General features: G+C 36.9%; 1 protein-coding gene across 1 annotated transcript in view; it reads left to right on the forward strand.

Moving 5' to 3' along the window:
• Positions 1 to 14052, forward strand: part of RSBN1L (round spermatid basic protein 1 like) — a 65119-nt gene that overhangs the window by 32907 nt on the left and 18160 nt on the right. Inside the window, exon 3 of the mRNA XM_067746039.1 lies at positions 6235 to 6875. Within this exon, the coding sequence (XP_067602140.1) occupies positions 6235 to 6875 (641 nt within the window). The remainder of the gene's footprint in view (positions 1 to 6234; positions 6876 to 14052) is intronic.

A 14052-nucleotide genomic window follows, 5' to 3' on the forward strand; every position in this document is an offset into this window, starting at 1 on the left:
AATAGTCATTTTTTATTGGTTTAGTCATATAGTCATTTCGTTATCCGTTTGTACAGTGATGTAAATTCCTGTCACTTGGTTGAATGTTAGATTCCTAACATATGATTAATGTGAAGTATGTGAACGTAGAAATTACATGTGCAATCAGAATTTTAAATAGCCTGAAAAGTGGAGATTTTCCAGTAATATACAGTGGTAACCTTGACTTTGAAGTAAATGAAAAATTTAAGAGGTATTTTAAACCGAGCTAAACTAAAACCTAGTGATGATAGAGGGGAAAAAAAGAGATAGATTTGGAAATAAATTGGTGACCTCTGGGATGACCATAGGAAAATCTATTTATTGTAAAATGGAGGTAAATAATAATTTAATTACTGTCTTACAGGGTTGCAGAGATTAAATGAGGTAAAGTAAGGGGGAAGTGCCAAGTACAGTTGTCTAGCCCTCAGGTATTCAATAAGTAGCTATGAATGTTACTTATAAACACATGAAAGATTAACTCTTGTGATTAAAAACAATGACAAAACTATCTCCCCTCCTAGTGGTTAGTATATAGATAATTAAATGAATAAAAACATGATTAATTTGAGAAATTGTGCCTGTCCCATGGTAAGCACTGAGTAAGTGTAAGCTATTGTTACCATCTGGCAAAAACAATTTGTTCTGCTTGTGTGGCCGGCCATTTCCCAAGTGAGCCTTATGATCAGGGAAAGGCATCCTTTGTTACTGGTGTCCTGGAGCAACAAGAGAATCAGTTAAGTGGGGGCAGTAAGTATCCTATTATTTACTACTTTATGTCCCTTTTTCTTTTATGGCTTTCAACTTTTATTCTCTCCTTAAAATTTTCTCCTTCTGATAATGCTAACAATTGCAAGCTATGGCAGACGCAGGCATTGATTGATTGGTGATGACACTTGAATATCTGACAGTAGATGCTAACTCTCACTCCATGGGACTTCCCTGGTGGCCCAGTGGTTAAGAGTCTGTGCTTCCATTGCAGGGGGCACGGTTTGATCCTAGTCCAGGAACTAAGGTCCCGCATGCTGCGGGGCACGGCCAAAAAAAAAAGAAATTTTTTTCTAAAAGGGGGAAAAAAATAAAGTAACTAAGTGTTAACTCCACACCAGTCTTATTTCTTCCACATTTTCATTAAAAACTGTGTTATGACTAGAAATATGTACATGATTATATACATGCCAGAAATGTTTTATTGATGCAGAAATCTTGTAAATGTTTTTCACTGATAAAATAGGAGTTTGCTTTATTAGAAACAGTTTAAAGGAACAAATAAATTTGAAACATAAGCTTATTTAGCTCATCCTTTTATATCTAATGTCTACCAACTACTTTTTCTGAGTACACTTATGTGTTTCAGCCGTTTTATGTTGTTTATTGATAAGGTGTGAGAACATGGATGTTATGATTATAGTATTCTTGAGAGTAAATTTTATCATTATAGCATATCAGTGAAGCTTGCTGACGAGCAGGTAGAAAGGGGATGAAAAGAAGCCAGTGTTCAAGGTTATTGGTAGTGTACTAAAGGTCACAGGTAGGTAATTCATGACAGGAGGAGCGAAGATGTTGCTGTGTCAAAAAAGGAAAGTCATTCCCCAAAGACCAAAGGTTGAAAATAGCTAAGCTAATTACTGCTTTCTGTGTATGATAATGGAATTATATATATATATATATATATATATATATATATTACTTCCCATATTAGATATGAAATCATATCCAGTATCTCTGGGCAACCTTTATTTTTCCTTTATTAACACTAAAAATATACTAAGGTTAGGAGTGGAAATTAATTCCAGTGATTTTGTGATTTTTAAAGATTTTTTAAAAATAATTTGCCATTAACAACGCATGCTGTTTTTTTAATCTGTGTGTGGTTTTTTTCTGTCTCTGTATGAGTTCTTCTTTCTTCTGATTGTGTGTGTGTCTCCATTTCTCTCTGTGTCAGATTCTCTCTTTGGCTATCTGTGCATGTGTGTGTCTGCTTGGTGTGTGTGTGTGTATGTGTGTGTTTGAGGTCCACTATGCATATGTGTGTGGCTCTTTGTGGGGAGGGTCTCCCATCAACCTTATACTTTTATACTTTTTGAGGGTCCATATTACTTAGCAATTCTTTCCGTTATAGGTATTTACCAGGATCCTTTAAAAAAAAACACTGTAGTTCTGATTTATTGGGCTCCGTTTGAAGAATTATGAATTTAGAGTAAATATGTACTTTAAATACCTTTTAGTATAAGAGAAAAACATTAGCATTCAAAATGATCTTATCTCCTTAAGTATTTAAAAATTTCCTACATATGTATCTGTTGCATTTCATGTATCATTCCAAGACATTAAATGAGTGAGAGATTGTATAAAACTTTAAAAAAAATTACCTAGTAAAGGCTAGTGCCTTGATTTGATTTAAATGTAAAGAATGCATTTTACCTGTACCCACTGAGGGGGGATCCCCAAGACTACCCCCAGGTTTGATGATTTGCTGGGAGAATTCACAAGACTCAGCATAAATTTGTACTCATGGCTGTGATTTATTATAGTGGAGTATATAAAGTAAAATTAGTAAGGAGAAAAGGCAACATGTGGCAATTTCTGGAGGAAGCTAGGCACAAGCTTCCAAGAGTCCTCTCCTAGTGGAGTCACAAAGGATGCACTTAATTCTTCCAGCAGTGAATTGTGATAAAATATGTGAAATGTTGTCTACCAGGGAAGCTCATTAGAAACTCAATAGTCAGGGTGTCTACTGGGAGCTGGTCACATAGGCACCCCCTGTGGAGCATGTAGCAAAATTCCAGAAGGAAAACAGGTGTTCAGTGTAAACCATATTGTTTGCACAAACAGTTCAGGTACACTGAGCCACTCTTATCAAGGAATGGTAGTAACCTTCCGAAAATACAAGTTCTCAGATACCAGCCAGAGGCCACCCTTGCAAGCAGGCCTAAGGATAGCAGTCTCAGATGTGTTATGTTTAACTCTTTTCTGCACACTGTGCTCACTTTAGTATTTAATTACAGAGTAGTTTGTCATGGAAGTTTAATTACTTGATGCTCAATATAATAGTCTCTTGACTAATTTCTTATTAGTTTGTATTTTCCAGTTTCTATTATACTACTACTGTTTTCATCCATCCTTGTGACTAAGAAATAGACAAACTGTTGTACCTATTTTATTTTAAAGTAACATGACTGGATATTTACTATTTTAACTTTAAAACATGTGTTAGTTGTAAATATAATAGGATATTAAGCTTATTTTTTCATTCAAATGAAATTCTGCTTATTTTGGCAAACCATTTAATTTGTACAATTTTACATGTATTTCCAGTTTAGTTATTAATTATACCTAAGCCCGTTAAACTTTAAGTCCTGTTTTTTAATACACTACTGTCTTTTTTGCTTGACTCATTTGGATTTTACTTACATATATTGAATATAAACCTCTTTTATCTTTCATTTTGATTAACGCCCAGTTTTTTTTTGTTTTTTTTTTTGCGGTACGCGGGCCTCTCACTGCTGTGGCGTCTCCCGTTGCGGAGCACAGGCTCCAGACGCGCAGGCTCAGTGGCCATGGCTCACGGGCCCTGCCGCTCCGCGGCATGTGGGATCTTCCCGAACCGGGGCACGAACCTGCGTCCCCTGTATCGGCAGGCGGACTCTCAACCACTGCGCCACCAGGGAAGCCCTTAACTTTTTATTATTAATTTTTTCCTAAGATTTTAACCTGAATCTGATGTTTTGATAGTTTATACCTGGGTAGCAAGTATGAATTTGTTAATATATTTTAAAACTACTTACATATAGACTCGAGAAAATTAATACTGTATTAAGTGTTGCATTTTATGACTTTGCAAACCTGCATAATCAATAATGTTGACAGATTTTTAGTTTTGCTTTTCATAATGATACCAATTTGGTCTCCATTGCATACTTACGAATTTTTAGAAGAGATAGTTTATTATTAACATTAAACTTTGTTTTTTCAAGAATTGCTATGAACTTGAGAGAATATTTATGGTTGTTGTTTCAGGGTTAGGATTTAGTGATAGTATTCATATGGTGAAAAACTGACTGAATGGGAGACAAGGGAAAAAACCTATGAACTTCAGGTAGTCTGTTGGTGAGAGAAATCTTTGCATTCATGGAGTCATTAAATGTTCATCTGTAGCAGTGTACTAGATGCCAGGAGGGATTTGATGATTGGTAAAAAAAAGTGTTTCACTCTGAATTCATCAAAGTTACTTGTTTCACTCATACAGTATCCTGAAGGACATATATTATACAGGCATCCTATGAATGAAAAAATAATAACTTTATATGACCATATTCATAGATATAGAATATATAATAACATGAGCTTAGAGTGAAGTGATTTCAGTTCCAACTACAAAGATGAGGGAAAACAAAATGAAGAAGATGATGTAAGAGTAGTCTTTAAAGGATGGGTAAGAAAGAGTTCAGTAGTAAGTACTAGGCAGGGCAAGGATATTTTAGGGAAAGAAAATGCCTTTGCCAGTAGTAGGAAGATAAAGTAGGACTAGGTATGTTTCATAAGAAGTTGTAAGTAGTGCAGTTTGGACCAGAGCATGGCGTACTTGAGGGCATTGACTCTGGATTCCAGACTGAAGAGGTTGTATTTGAGAACGCTTGAAAGCAGTTGAGTCAAGGGATGAACATGATCAAAGCAATATATAAAGCGTATAGAATGATTAGTATGGCTCCCGCATTAAGGATGAGAGATAGTCATGAGGCTTTTAGACCAAAAATTAAGGCAGTAGTATCATGGAAGTAAAAAATAATCAAGGATGAGTTGGGTAATTACATAAGACATTGGAGAGATCAGGAAGAGCGATTTGAGAGAATATCATTGGATTTGATATATGAACATTCTGGGAAAGTAAATTTGAGTAGACTGGAAGCAGACCCAGAATTTAGGGGATAAGAATGGTCAGTTAATAAAGGAAAGGCACTGGGCATTGCAGTTTTTTATAAGAAGTTTGATGGTCAAAAGAAGAGGATAGAGAACTTTAAGCAAGGGTTTTGGAGTTGATGGGATGGACTTATTTTGGGGAAGTAGGCAGGACATCTCATTCACCAGAGACAGAAAAGAATAATAGAGATATGTGAGGATGGAAGAATTTGGCTAAAGAAGCAGGTTGAGAAAACTTAATTCATGACAGGTTATCTATAAAAGTGAAATAACAGATGGAAACAGTGAATGCCTTCTTTCCTCAACTGTTATCTTAATGGCTTTTTTCATATTATCTTAGGAAGCATAATATTTTCTCGTGAGGATGTTTACTCTTTTCTATTTTTCTTATCGTATAGAAATAAGTATACTGTGATAATGTTGTATTTATATATGTACACTTAAATTCTATAGCTGTATAGCCTCTGTGGATTAATTTTTTATTCTTTGGATTTCTGAATTACTGAGCCCGGGGTCTGCTTGCCTTTGGTTACAGAAACTCATTAATATATAAACTTACTATGACCCATGTCTTTTTCTTTCTTTCTTTCCTTTTTTAAATTTCTCTCTTTACCAGTACATGGATATCATTTGTACTTAGGACATGATAAATGATTCTAATTTTGTCATCTCTTATGGTACCTTGTTAGGTCTTCACTGGAAACTTTGTAGGCTCTAGTAGATCTAACATAGCCCATTTTGGATGAAAGAGTACTTTACCAAGGAGGACACATGGTAAAAAGCTAAGGAATTGCTATGTTTGTTGCTGATACCCTATGCAAGTATTTTTCTCCTTTTATGATTTGTAAGTCTTGACACCTATATGCAATTTTTAAGAATTTAAAGTAAAAATGATATGTATTGATGGAAAACATCTGCAGGGCATTGTTCATATTGACTTTTGTTCATCTTTCCATTTCTGACTTTCTGTATTTAGAATTTGAAGATTATGGTTTCTAAAGCATTTGTTTCGTTACTTCAGTAAATACTGATTGAGCATCTGCTACATGTCAGAATGGTACCATGCACTCTAGGCATAACTTTTTCTTAAGCCTTCCTCTGTGTGTGTGTGCCTGTGTGTGTGGAGAGAGAGGGAAAGAACCTGACTAAATTGTGATTGTCAATACTGTGTAAAACAAGTCCCAAATATAAACTTCATTCTGAGTGAATTTTGCTTATTTATTATAAAACAATTCCTAAAGCATGGTTTTTAAAGAAACTAAAATACAGAGTTTCAAAAAAAATGTTTCCCAACAGGTGGGAAGGAGAAACCAAAAACAAGTGTAGAAGACTTACAAATTAAGAAGGCAAAGAAGAAGAAGAAAAAGAAACATAAAGAGAATGAAAAACGGAAGCGTCCAAAAATGTATAGCAAATCTATTCAAACCATCTGCTCAGGATTGCTGTCTGATGTTGAAGATCAAGAAGCCAAAGGCATCCTAAGTGATAACATAAAGGAGTACAGTGGAAAGAATTTGGATACCAAGAACTATGATTCCAAAATTCCAGAGAACAGTGAGTTTCCATTTGTCTCATTAAAGGAGCCACGGGTTCAGAACAACCTCAAAAGGTTGGACACTTTGGAGTTCAAACAGCTCATTCATATTGAGCACCAGCCTAATGGAGGTGCATCAGTTATCCACGCCTACAGCAATGAACTCTCCCACCTGTCTCCTGTGGAGATGGAGAGGTTTGCAGAAGAGTTTGTGGGTCTGGTGTTCAGTGAAAACGAGAACTCTGCAGCTTTCTATGTAATGGGTATTGTTCATGGGGCAGCTACTTATTTACCTGATTTTTTAGACTACTTTTCATTTAATTTTCCCAATTCACCAGTGAAAATGGAGATATTGGGAAAGAAGGATATAGAGACAACAACTATGTCCAATTTTCATGCTCAGGTAAGAGGTTTTAGTTTTTTTTAACTTTTAATTATATGTTTTAGGCAAGTTTCTGTTCTTTGTTCCTCATTTTGCTATAGGTTTGAAATAAAGAGATAAGAATATAATGAAACCTCTTGGGAATATTAAGAATAAATTACTTTCTTGATGTGAATGCTAGAGGTTAAATTTCAGCTTCTATTTATCTGTGTTTTTTTTTTTTTTTAAAGAAAATCAGTGAAATAATTAAGATTCTGTTGTTCTTTTTACCGTGGATTTATTTTGGAAGTGAAATGAATTTCGCTATATATTTTTCCAGTCCATACAATAGTTCTCTTACTTGAACATCACTTAAAATTGTCTTCTTGCTTTATGCAGTAATGCTTTAATGCTTAGCATTGGATTCATCATGTGGAAGGTGCTGAATAAATGTTGGCTATTAAATATATTGTGATACAAAGGAATCATCAGTTAAATATGTGATTATGTGAGAAAATGAGCAGACCAGTGCATATATTGAGCTACTTTCTATTTCCTACCCTTCTCTGTGTTGTGGAATATAGATTATTTTAAAAGCAGAGACAGGGCTTCCCTGGTGGCGCAGTGGTTGAGAGTCCGCCTGCCAATGCAGGGGACACGGGTTCGTGCCCTGGTCCGGGAAGATCCCACATGCCGCGGAGCGGTGGGGCCCGTGAGCCATGGCTGCTGAGCCTGCGCGTCCGGAGCTTGTGCTCCGCAACGGGAGAGGCCACAGCGGTGACAGGCCCGCGTACTGCAAAAAAAAAAAAAAAAAAAAAGCAGAGGCAGAATCCAGTCCGCTGGCTCTTGGAAGTGAATGTAGGCCCATCTAAGTCTGGTGCATTGTTACTCATTCTCAGAGCAGAGACTGCTTAGGTCAAAGATCAGCCAATTTTCACATTTATTTGTGCTAAACTTTCGGTATTGTAAGTAATAATTGACATTCTAGTTTGGAAAGAGGAAAAAAGTGAAGAAAGTTTCAAAGGGATCTTTTAGTGATCAGCTCTCCCGAACTTTCTCAACTTAAACAAACATAGATAGGAGTAACTTAGGGTTTTAAGGTTACTCAGTGCCAGGTTACACAACAGTGCCAGGAATGGAACAGTGTGTGGCTAGGTTGTGGGTCTCAAGTCCTTGAAGTGCCACCTACCCTGGTTGCTATTACCTCTTAGGGTTCTTGGATAATATGTATGGCACAGAGGAAACTCTAGGCAGATGCATCCTCTTTGTTACCAGTTGTGGCTCTGGCCCCCTATCTAATGTGATCTGCAAGGACTGCTTTTAATTAATTAATTAATTAATTAATTAGGCTGTGTTGGGTCTTCGCTGCTGCTCCCTAGTTGTGGTGAGCGGGGACTACTCTTTGTTGTGGTGCACGGGCTTCTCATTGCAGTGGCTTCTTGTTTTGGAGCATGGGCTCTAGACGTGCGGGTTTCAGTCTTTGTAGCATGCGGGCTCAGTAGTTGTGGCTCGCGGGCTCTGTAGTTGTGGTGCATGGGCTTAGCTGCTCCGCGGCATGTGGGATCTTCCCGGACCAGGGCTCGAACGCTGTCCCCTGCATTGGCAGCTGGATTCTTAACCACTGTGCCACCAGGGAAGCCCAAGGACTGCTTTTAGTTCTGCAGCTTTAGATTTCGTGGCAGGAAGCTGCCTGTGCACGGTCCATGTGCCTTTACCTCAGTATCCTCCAGATCCAGCCATTCCTATGGTATGAAGAGGAGTATCTAGCGAAAAGCTTTCCTGAACTGGTCATTTGATGTTTCCCCAAACTGGATTTTTACTTTGCTTGTTTTTTTAAGAGCTTAGAAGACTGAGGAAGTTGTTTTCTGCAGACCAGTTTTGTTTGTTTGTTTAATTAAAACCAGAGCAGCGAAAAGAATTTGCCCTAAATTCTGTAGAAACTAAAAGAGGACAGTATAGGTAAGATGTAGCTGTTTCTATGATCTTTATAGTGATAATGCTTATCTTTGTGATAATACTCTAGTTTTCACAGAAATTCATTTTTGCATTTGTTTAGCCTTTATCCTTGAAACATGTTAACTTGATTTTTTTGTGTGTGTATGGGTATATATGTATACACACATGCACGTGCACATGCACACACACAATACTGACAAAAGGATCAAGACATCCTGTTGATTTTGGAATTCTTTTTACTTGCATAATTCTATATTTCGTCTTCATCTATATCCCTGCCGATTGCCTGAAGAATCTGAAGACATGGTAGAATTATATATTGTCTTGTAGGTCATGTCATTTTTCTGATGTTAGTGGTATAATATCAATCAAACTGTATGAAATAAAATTCTGTTTGAGAATAGAAATGGATTTTTGTAAAAAGTTTGTAACCTATCTATATCAGTTATTTTGCTGCAAATCAAACCGAAACCCTCAAAACTAAGTGGCTTAAAGATTTTTCTCACAATCTGTTGGACTCTCTGGACAGTCTTTGTCAGCTCAGCTGGGGGCGGCATGGCCTCAACCATGTCTGATGGTTTGCTGGTCAGTTGGTCTCAGGAGACCTTGCTTATTTGTCTGGCGGTTTGGTGCAATGTCGATTGGGGTGATAATCACATTTTTCTCATCATTTAGCAGGTTAGCCTGGGCTTGTACACATGTTGATAGTTGCAGGGTAAATAGAGCAGAAAGAGGGGGCAAGCCTCTGCTTGTTTTGTGTTTGCTGATGTCCCATTGGCCAAAGGAAGTCATGAGGCCAAGCCCAGATTCACTTCTTGATGATAGGAGTGACACAGTAACATTGCTCAGAAGTGAGCATACATGCTTGGGAAGAGTTTTTGGCCATTTGAACTCATCCACATCTGTCTTAGTTTTTCTACCATCTCTATTTTCTTCAAATACTCATTTGGACATTGATCGTTCTCCTGTGCCTTTGATGGTAGGGAAACAGAAAGGCAAGTAAGACAGGAGTTTTATCTGTCAAGAAACAATTGAGATTTCTGTCTTGCCATACAATGTTTAATCAGCACGCACTCCAAACTCTGTAGTAAGAACTGTGAGAATATGAAAACTGGGGCAATTATCTTCTAATCACCCTTTTCCCTCCCCCAAACTCTAAATCTTATTTTTTATTTTAGCCTGGTTCTGAGTTGCTTGTAGCAAATAACTTATGTCAATGTTAACTCATAATTAAATGGCTAATATTTTAATAGTGAAACAGTTATTAAATCTGGTTGGATCTGTTAGCCTTGCCTCTCTGCAAAATGAGGGGAGAGAACTAACATTTATTGAATTCATGGGTCATTCACCATGCTAGGCCAGTAAAGATGATTTGCCATACCGTCTTTGACCACTGCCAGCCTTTGTACTGAATTTTCATTTTGACCAGTTGTGCTTGTCATGTCCTCCTTGAATGCTTTTGAACTGATCTGTTATGGCAGGTACCAGATGTTCTAATTGAGAGACTTTTTCCTTTTTGTACTAGTTTAAAAATGATTAATAACAATTTTATTCTTATTTTAGTTATAGTTATGTGGATATTTTTGAAATGTTGATTATATGTTATTTCTTGTTATATGTTTTAATTTGAAAGGATATGCCAGATGTGATGGGGAATGGCTCCCCCTTGTGGCACACATATTTTTGTTAGATGTTCAGATTGCCTCAGTAGGAATGTGGTGAGCTGGTCTTGTTTTTTAAAATACGAGACTCCCTTCTTTCCTCTTGCCCTCTCCCCCAAAAAGCTCACCAGAATTGAACCAATAGCCTCTTCTGCCCTCACCCCCTCAATTTTTTGCTGTAATAACTGTCCTGTTTTTGTGTTTTCTTTGGATTAATGATGATACTAGCTAGAAGCATCTATAATATCTTCTATATTTATTATGGATAACTATACTGTATAAAGTATAAAGTATTTATAACGTATTCTGTGGAATTCTTACTATCTTGGGATGTTGATAGGTACACTAAAAGAAAACAAATAAATAAGAAAAACAGGTTTTGAAGTCAAAATAGTTTGTCTAATACTGGGCCAAATAAGTTATGTTTGTTTACTGTGAGACTTCTCAGAACCTAGTCTTTAATAGTGTGTGGTGAACCTCTCAAACAGGAAGAGTTTTCCAAACTTACTGGACTTTAGAATCCTCTCTTCAGGGACTGACATATCAGGGAATACATTTTGGGAAACAGCATTATTTCAAGTGAGTCATGCCTCATGGTTTTTTGAATTACATGTGTCCATATTTGCTTCCCTTGTTGCAGCAGTTTTTATAAGTAAAATAAGAGAAAGCAGTATTGAGACTTATAGATTTACTTTTGGCAATGTATTTCCTGTCATAAAGGCTACTTTTTTCTTTTTAGCAAGCCAAACTCAGAATCATAAGGTTGTGTTTTTGTTTTTTAAAGATTATTTACATAAAGAAAACTGAATAGGATTTAGTTTAAACGTAATGTAACAGTTCTTTTCCCATTAACCAAAGCTTCTGAGATTTTGTTATTGACACTGGCAGAGGGTTCAAGAAGTCTTTTATTTCCTGCTCTCCAGTCTCCCCCACCCCCCCTTTAAAACATTTATAGAGAATAAATGAAGGGAAATGTGAAAATACAGTCATGGTGGTGGTAGGGTTTTTGCTGGGTAGGGAGACTCTAGGGGAGGTTTAGATTAAAAATGTTACATCTGTCAACAGCTTTTGCAAATATATGAATAAGTATCATTTCTGTCTTTTATTGTGTTTTTTGAGAAGTATACCTAAATTGGGAGGAACAATATGTGTCCTCTTTGTAACTCTACATTTCCCTTTTAGGAAGCATATAGGGTATGTTTTAAAGCAGTGACATTTTTTGGTATTTCCAATTTAATTTTTTAACTGCATCAGAAAACTGATAGTATGATGAATGTTTACTGAAGCCAAATACAGTAATTTCACGTCAAGCGTCATCAGGATGTGAGATTTTCCAGATTAGTGGTTTTTCTAGATAATGGAAGCATACAGTTGTAAGGACCAAGATTTATCCTTTTCCTGAGCATATACAACATAACTTATCTCTTTATTTTCAGTCTAGGCTTGTCATTATGATATTATAATATTGATGACCTAGGGGAGCAGCAGCTGTGCTTACCTCTTGCCCCTCCTTCCTCTTCTAAACTTGTGGTTTCTTATCCTTTATGATTTTAGATGTTAGTTAGAATTATGCCTAGTGTAGAAACATGTATGTAAGAAGAGTATCCTGTGAATCATGGCCTTTGTGACAGTAATTTTGACTATTTAGAGATTCTTTCAACTCTTATCTGTTTCCTTCTCCCATCCCACTGCTTTTGAGTTGTAATTGTTGGATAGATTATTTTTGGAGAATTGAGGCTTTTTTCCTTATGATTATTATAGGTTTACTTTTATTCCATGTAATAGAGGAAACTGGATTATTTGCTATATAATATTGCCGTATAATAGGTATCGCATAATAAAAGGTGTACTATTTACTTTTTTGTGAAAAGTGTGTGGATTATATTCTTGTAATTTTTTTTACCAACTTAAGTGGTATCTATATGGTTCATCAAGAAGTATATACTTTTTGAATTTGAATACATTGTTATGTGTAGTTTTCCATTTTTGAAACATTAAATTAATGGTTCAGACTGATGTAGTATATGTTTCAGGTATTGGGTTATTAATCTAGAAAGTTGTATTAAATGGTATGTAATTAAAAGTTACATTACAGTGTGTTTGTTTATTTTAATTGGGGGATAGTTGATTTATAATATATTAGTTTTAGGTGACAAGGTCAGAATTTTTATAGATTATACTCCATATAAAGTTAAAAAATATTGGCTATATTCCCTGTGCTGTACATTATATCCTTGTACCTTATTTATTTTATACATAGTAGTTTGTACTTCTTAACTCCCTGCCCCTGTCTTGCTCCTCCCTCCTCCCCCCTTCCCCCTCCCCCTCCGTACAGGTAACCACTAGTTTGTTTCTATATCTGTGAGTCTGTTTCTCTTTTGTTATATTCATCCATTTTACTTTTTAGATTCCATATATAAGTAATAATACACAGTATTAATCTTTCTTTGTCTGACTTATTTCACTTAGCATAATATTCTCCAGGTCCATCCATGTTGTTGCAAATAGCAAAATTTCATTCTTTTTTATGGCTAAATAGTATTCCATTGTATGTATATACCACATCTTTTTTTTTTAAAACTCATCCTGTGAATCTGTTGTCTTCTGCTTTTACATAATATTCATTAATTGTTTAATCTCCTCAATACGTGAATTTATGGCCATTTTTCTAATCCCTAATGATTACTTGTATAGTATAGGTCCTTTTTTATTTTGTTCAGTCCTGGTCCTGTTTTTTGTTTTTGTTTTTTTAAATTTTATTTATTTACTTTTGGCTGTGTTGGGTCTTCGTTTCTGCATGAGGGCTTTCTCCAGTTGCGGCAAGTGGGGGCCACTCTTCATCGCGGTGCATGGGCCTCTCACTATCGTGGCCTCTGTTGTTGTGGAACATAGGCTCCAGACACACAGGCTCAGTAGTTGTGGCTCACGGGCCCGGTTGCTCTGCGGCACATGGGATCTTCCCAGACCAGGGCTCGAACCCATGGCCTCTGCATCGGCAGGCAGACTCTCAACTGCTGCGCCACCAGGGAAGCCCTATACCACATCTTTGTTATCCATTCATCTGTTGTTGGACACTTGGATTGCTTTTATATCTTGGCCATTGTAAATAATGCTGCTATGAACATTGGGGTGCATATATCTTTTTGAATTAGTGTTTTCATTTTCTTCAGATATATACCTAGGAGTGAAATTGCTGGATTGTATGGTAGTTCTGTTTTTAGTTTTTTTGTTGTTTGTTTTTTGTTGTTTTTTGCGGTACGCGGGCCTCTCACCGCTGCGGCCTCTCCCGCTGAGGAGCACAGGCTCCGGACGCGCAGGCCCAGCGGCCATGGCTCACGGGTCCAGCGGCTCCGCGGCACATGGGATCCTCCCAGACCGGGGAACGAACCCGTGTCCCCTGCATCGGCAGGCAGACTCCCAACCGCTGTGCCACCTGGGAAGCCCTGTTTTTAGTTTTTTGAGGAAACTCCATACTGTTCTCCATAGCAGCTGTACCAATTTACATTCCCATCAACAGTGTACTGGGTTCCCTTCACATCCTTTCCAACATTTGTTATTTTTGATCTTTTTGATGATAGCCATTTTGACGGGTGTGAAGTGAT

Source organism: Pseudorca crassidens, chromosome 8, assembly GCF_039906515.1.
Source record: "Pseudorca crassidens isolate mPseCra1 chromosome 8, mPseCra1.hap1, whole genome shotgun sequence".
Lineage (NCBI taxonomy): Eukaryota > Metazoa > Chordata > Mammalia > Artiodactyla > Delphinidae > Pseudorca > Pseudorca crassidens.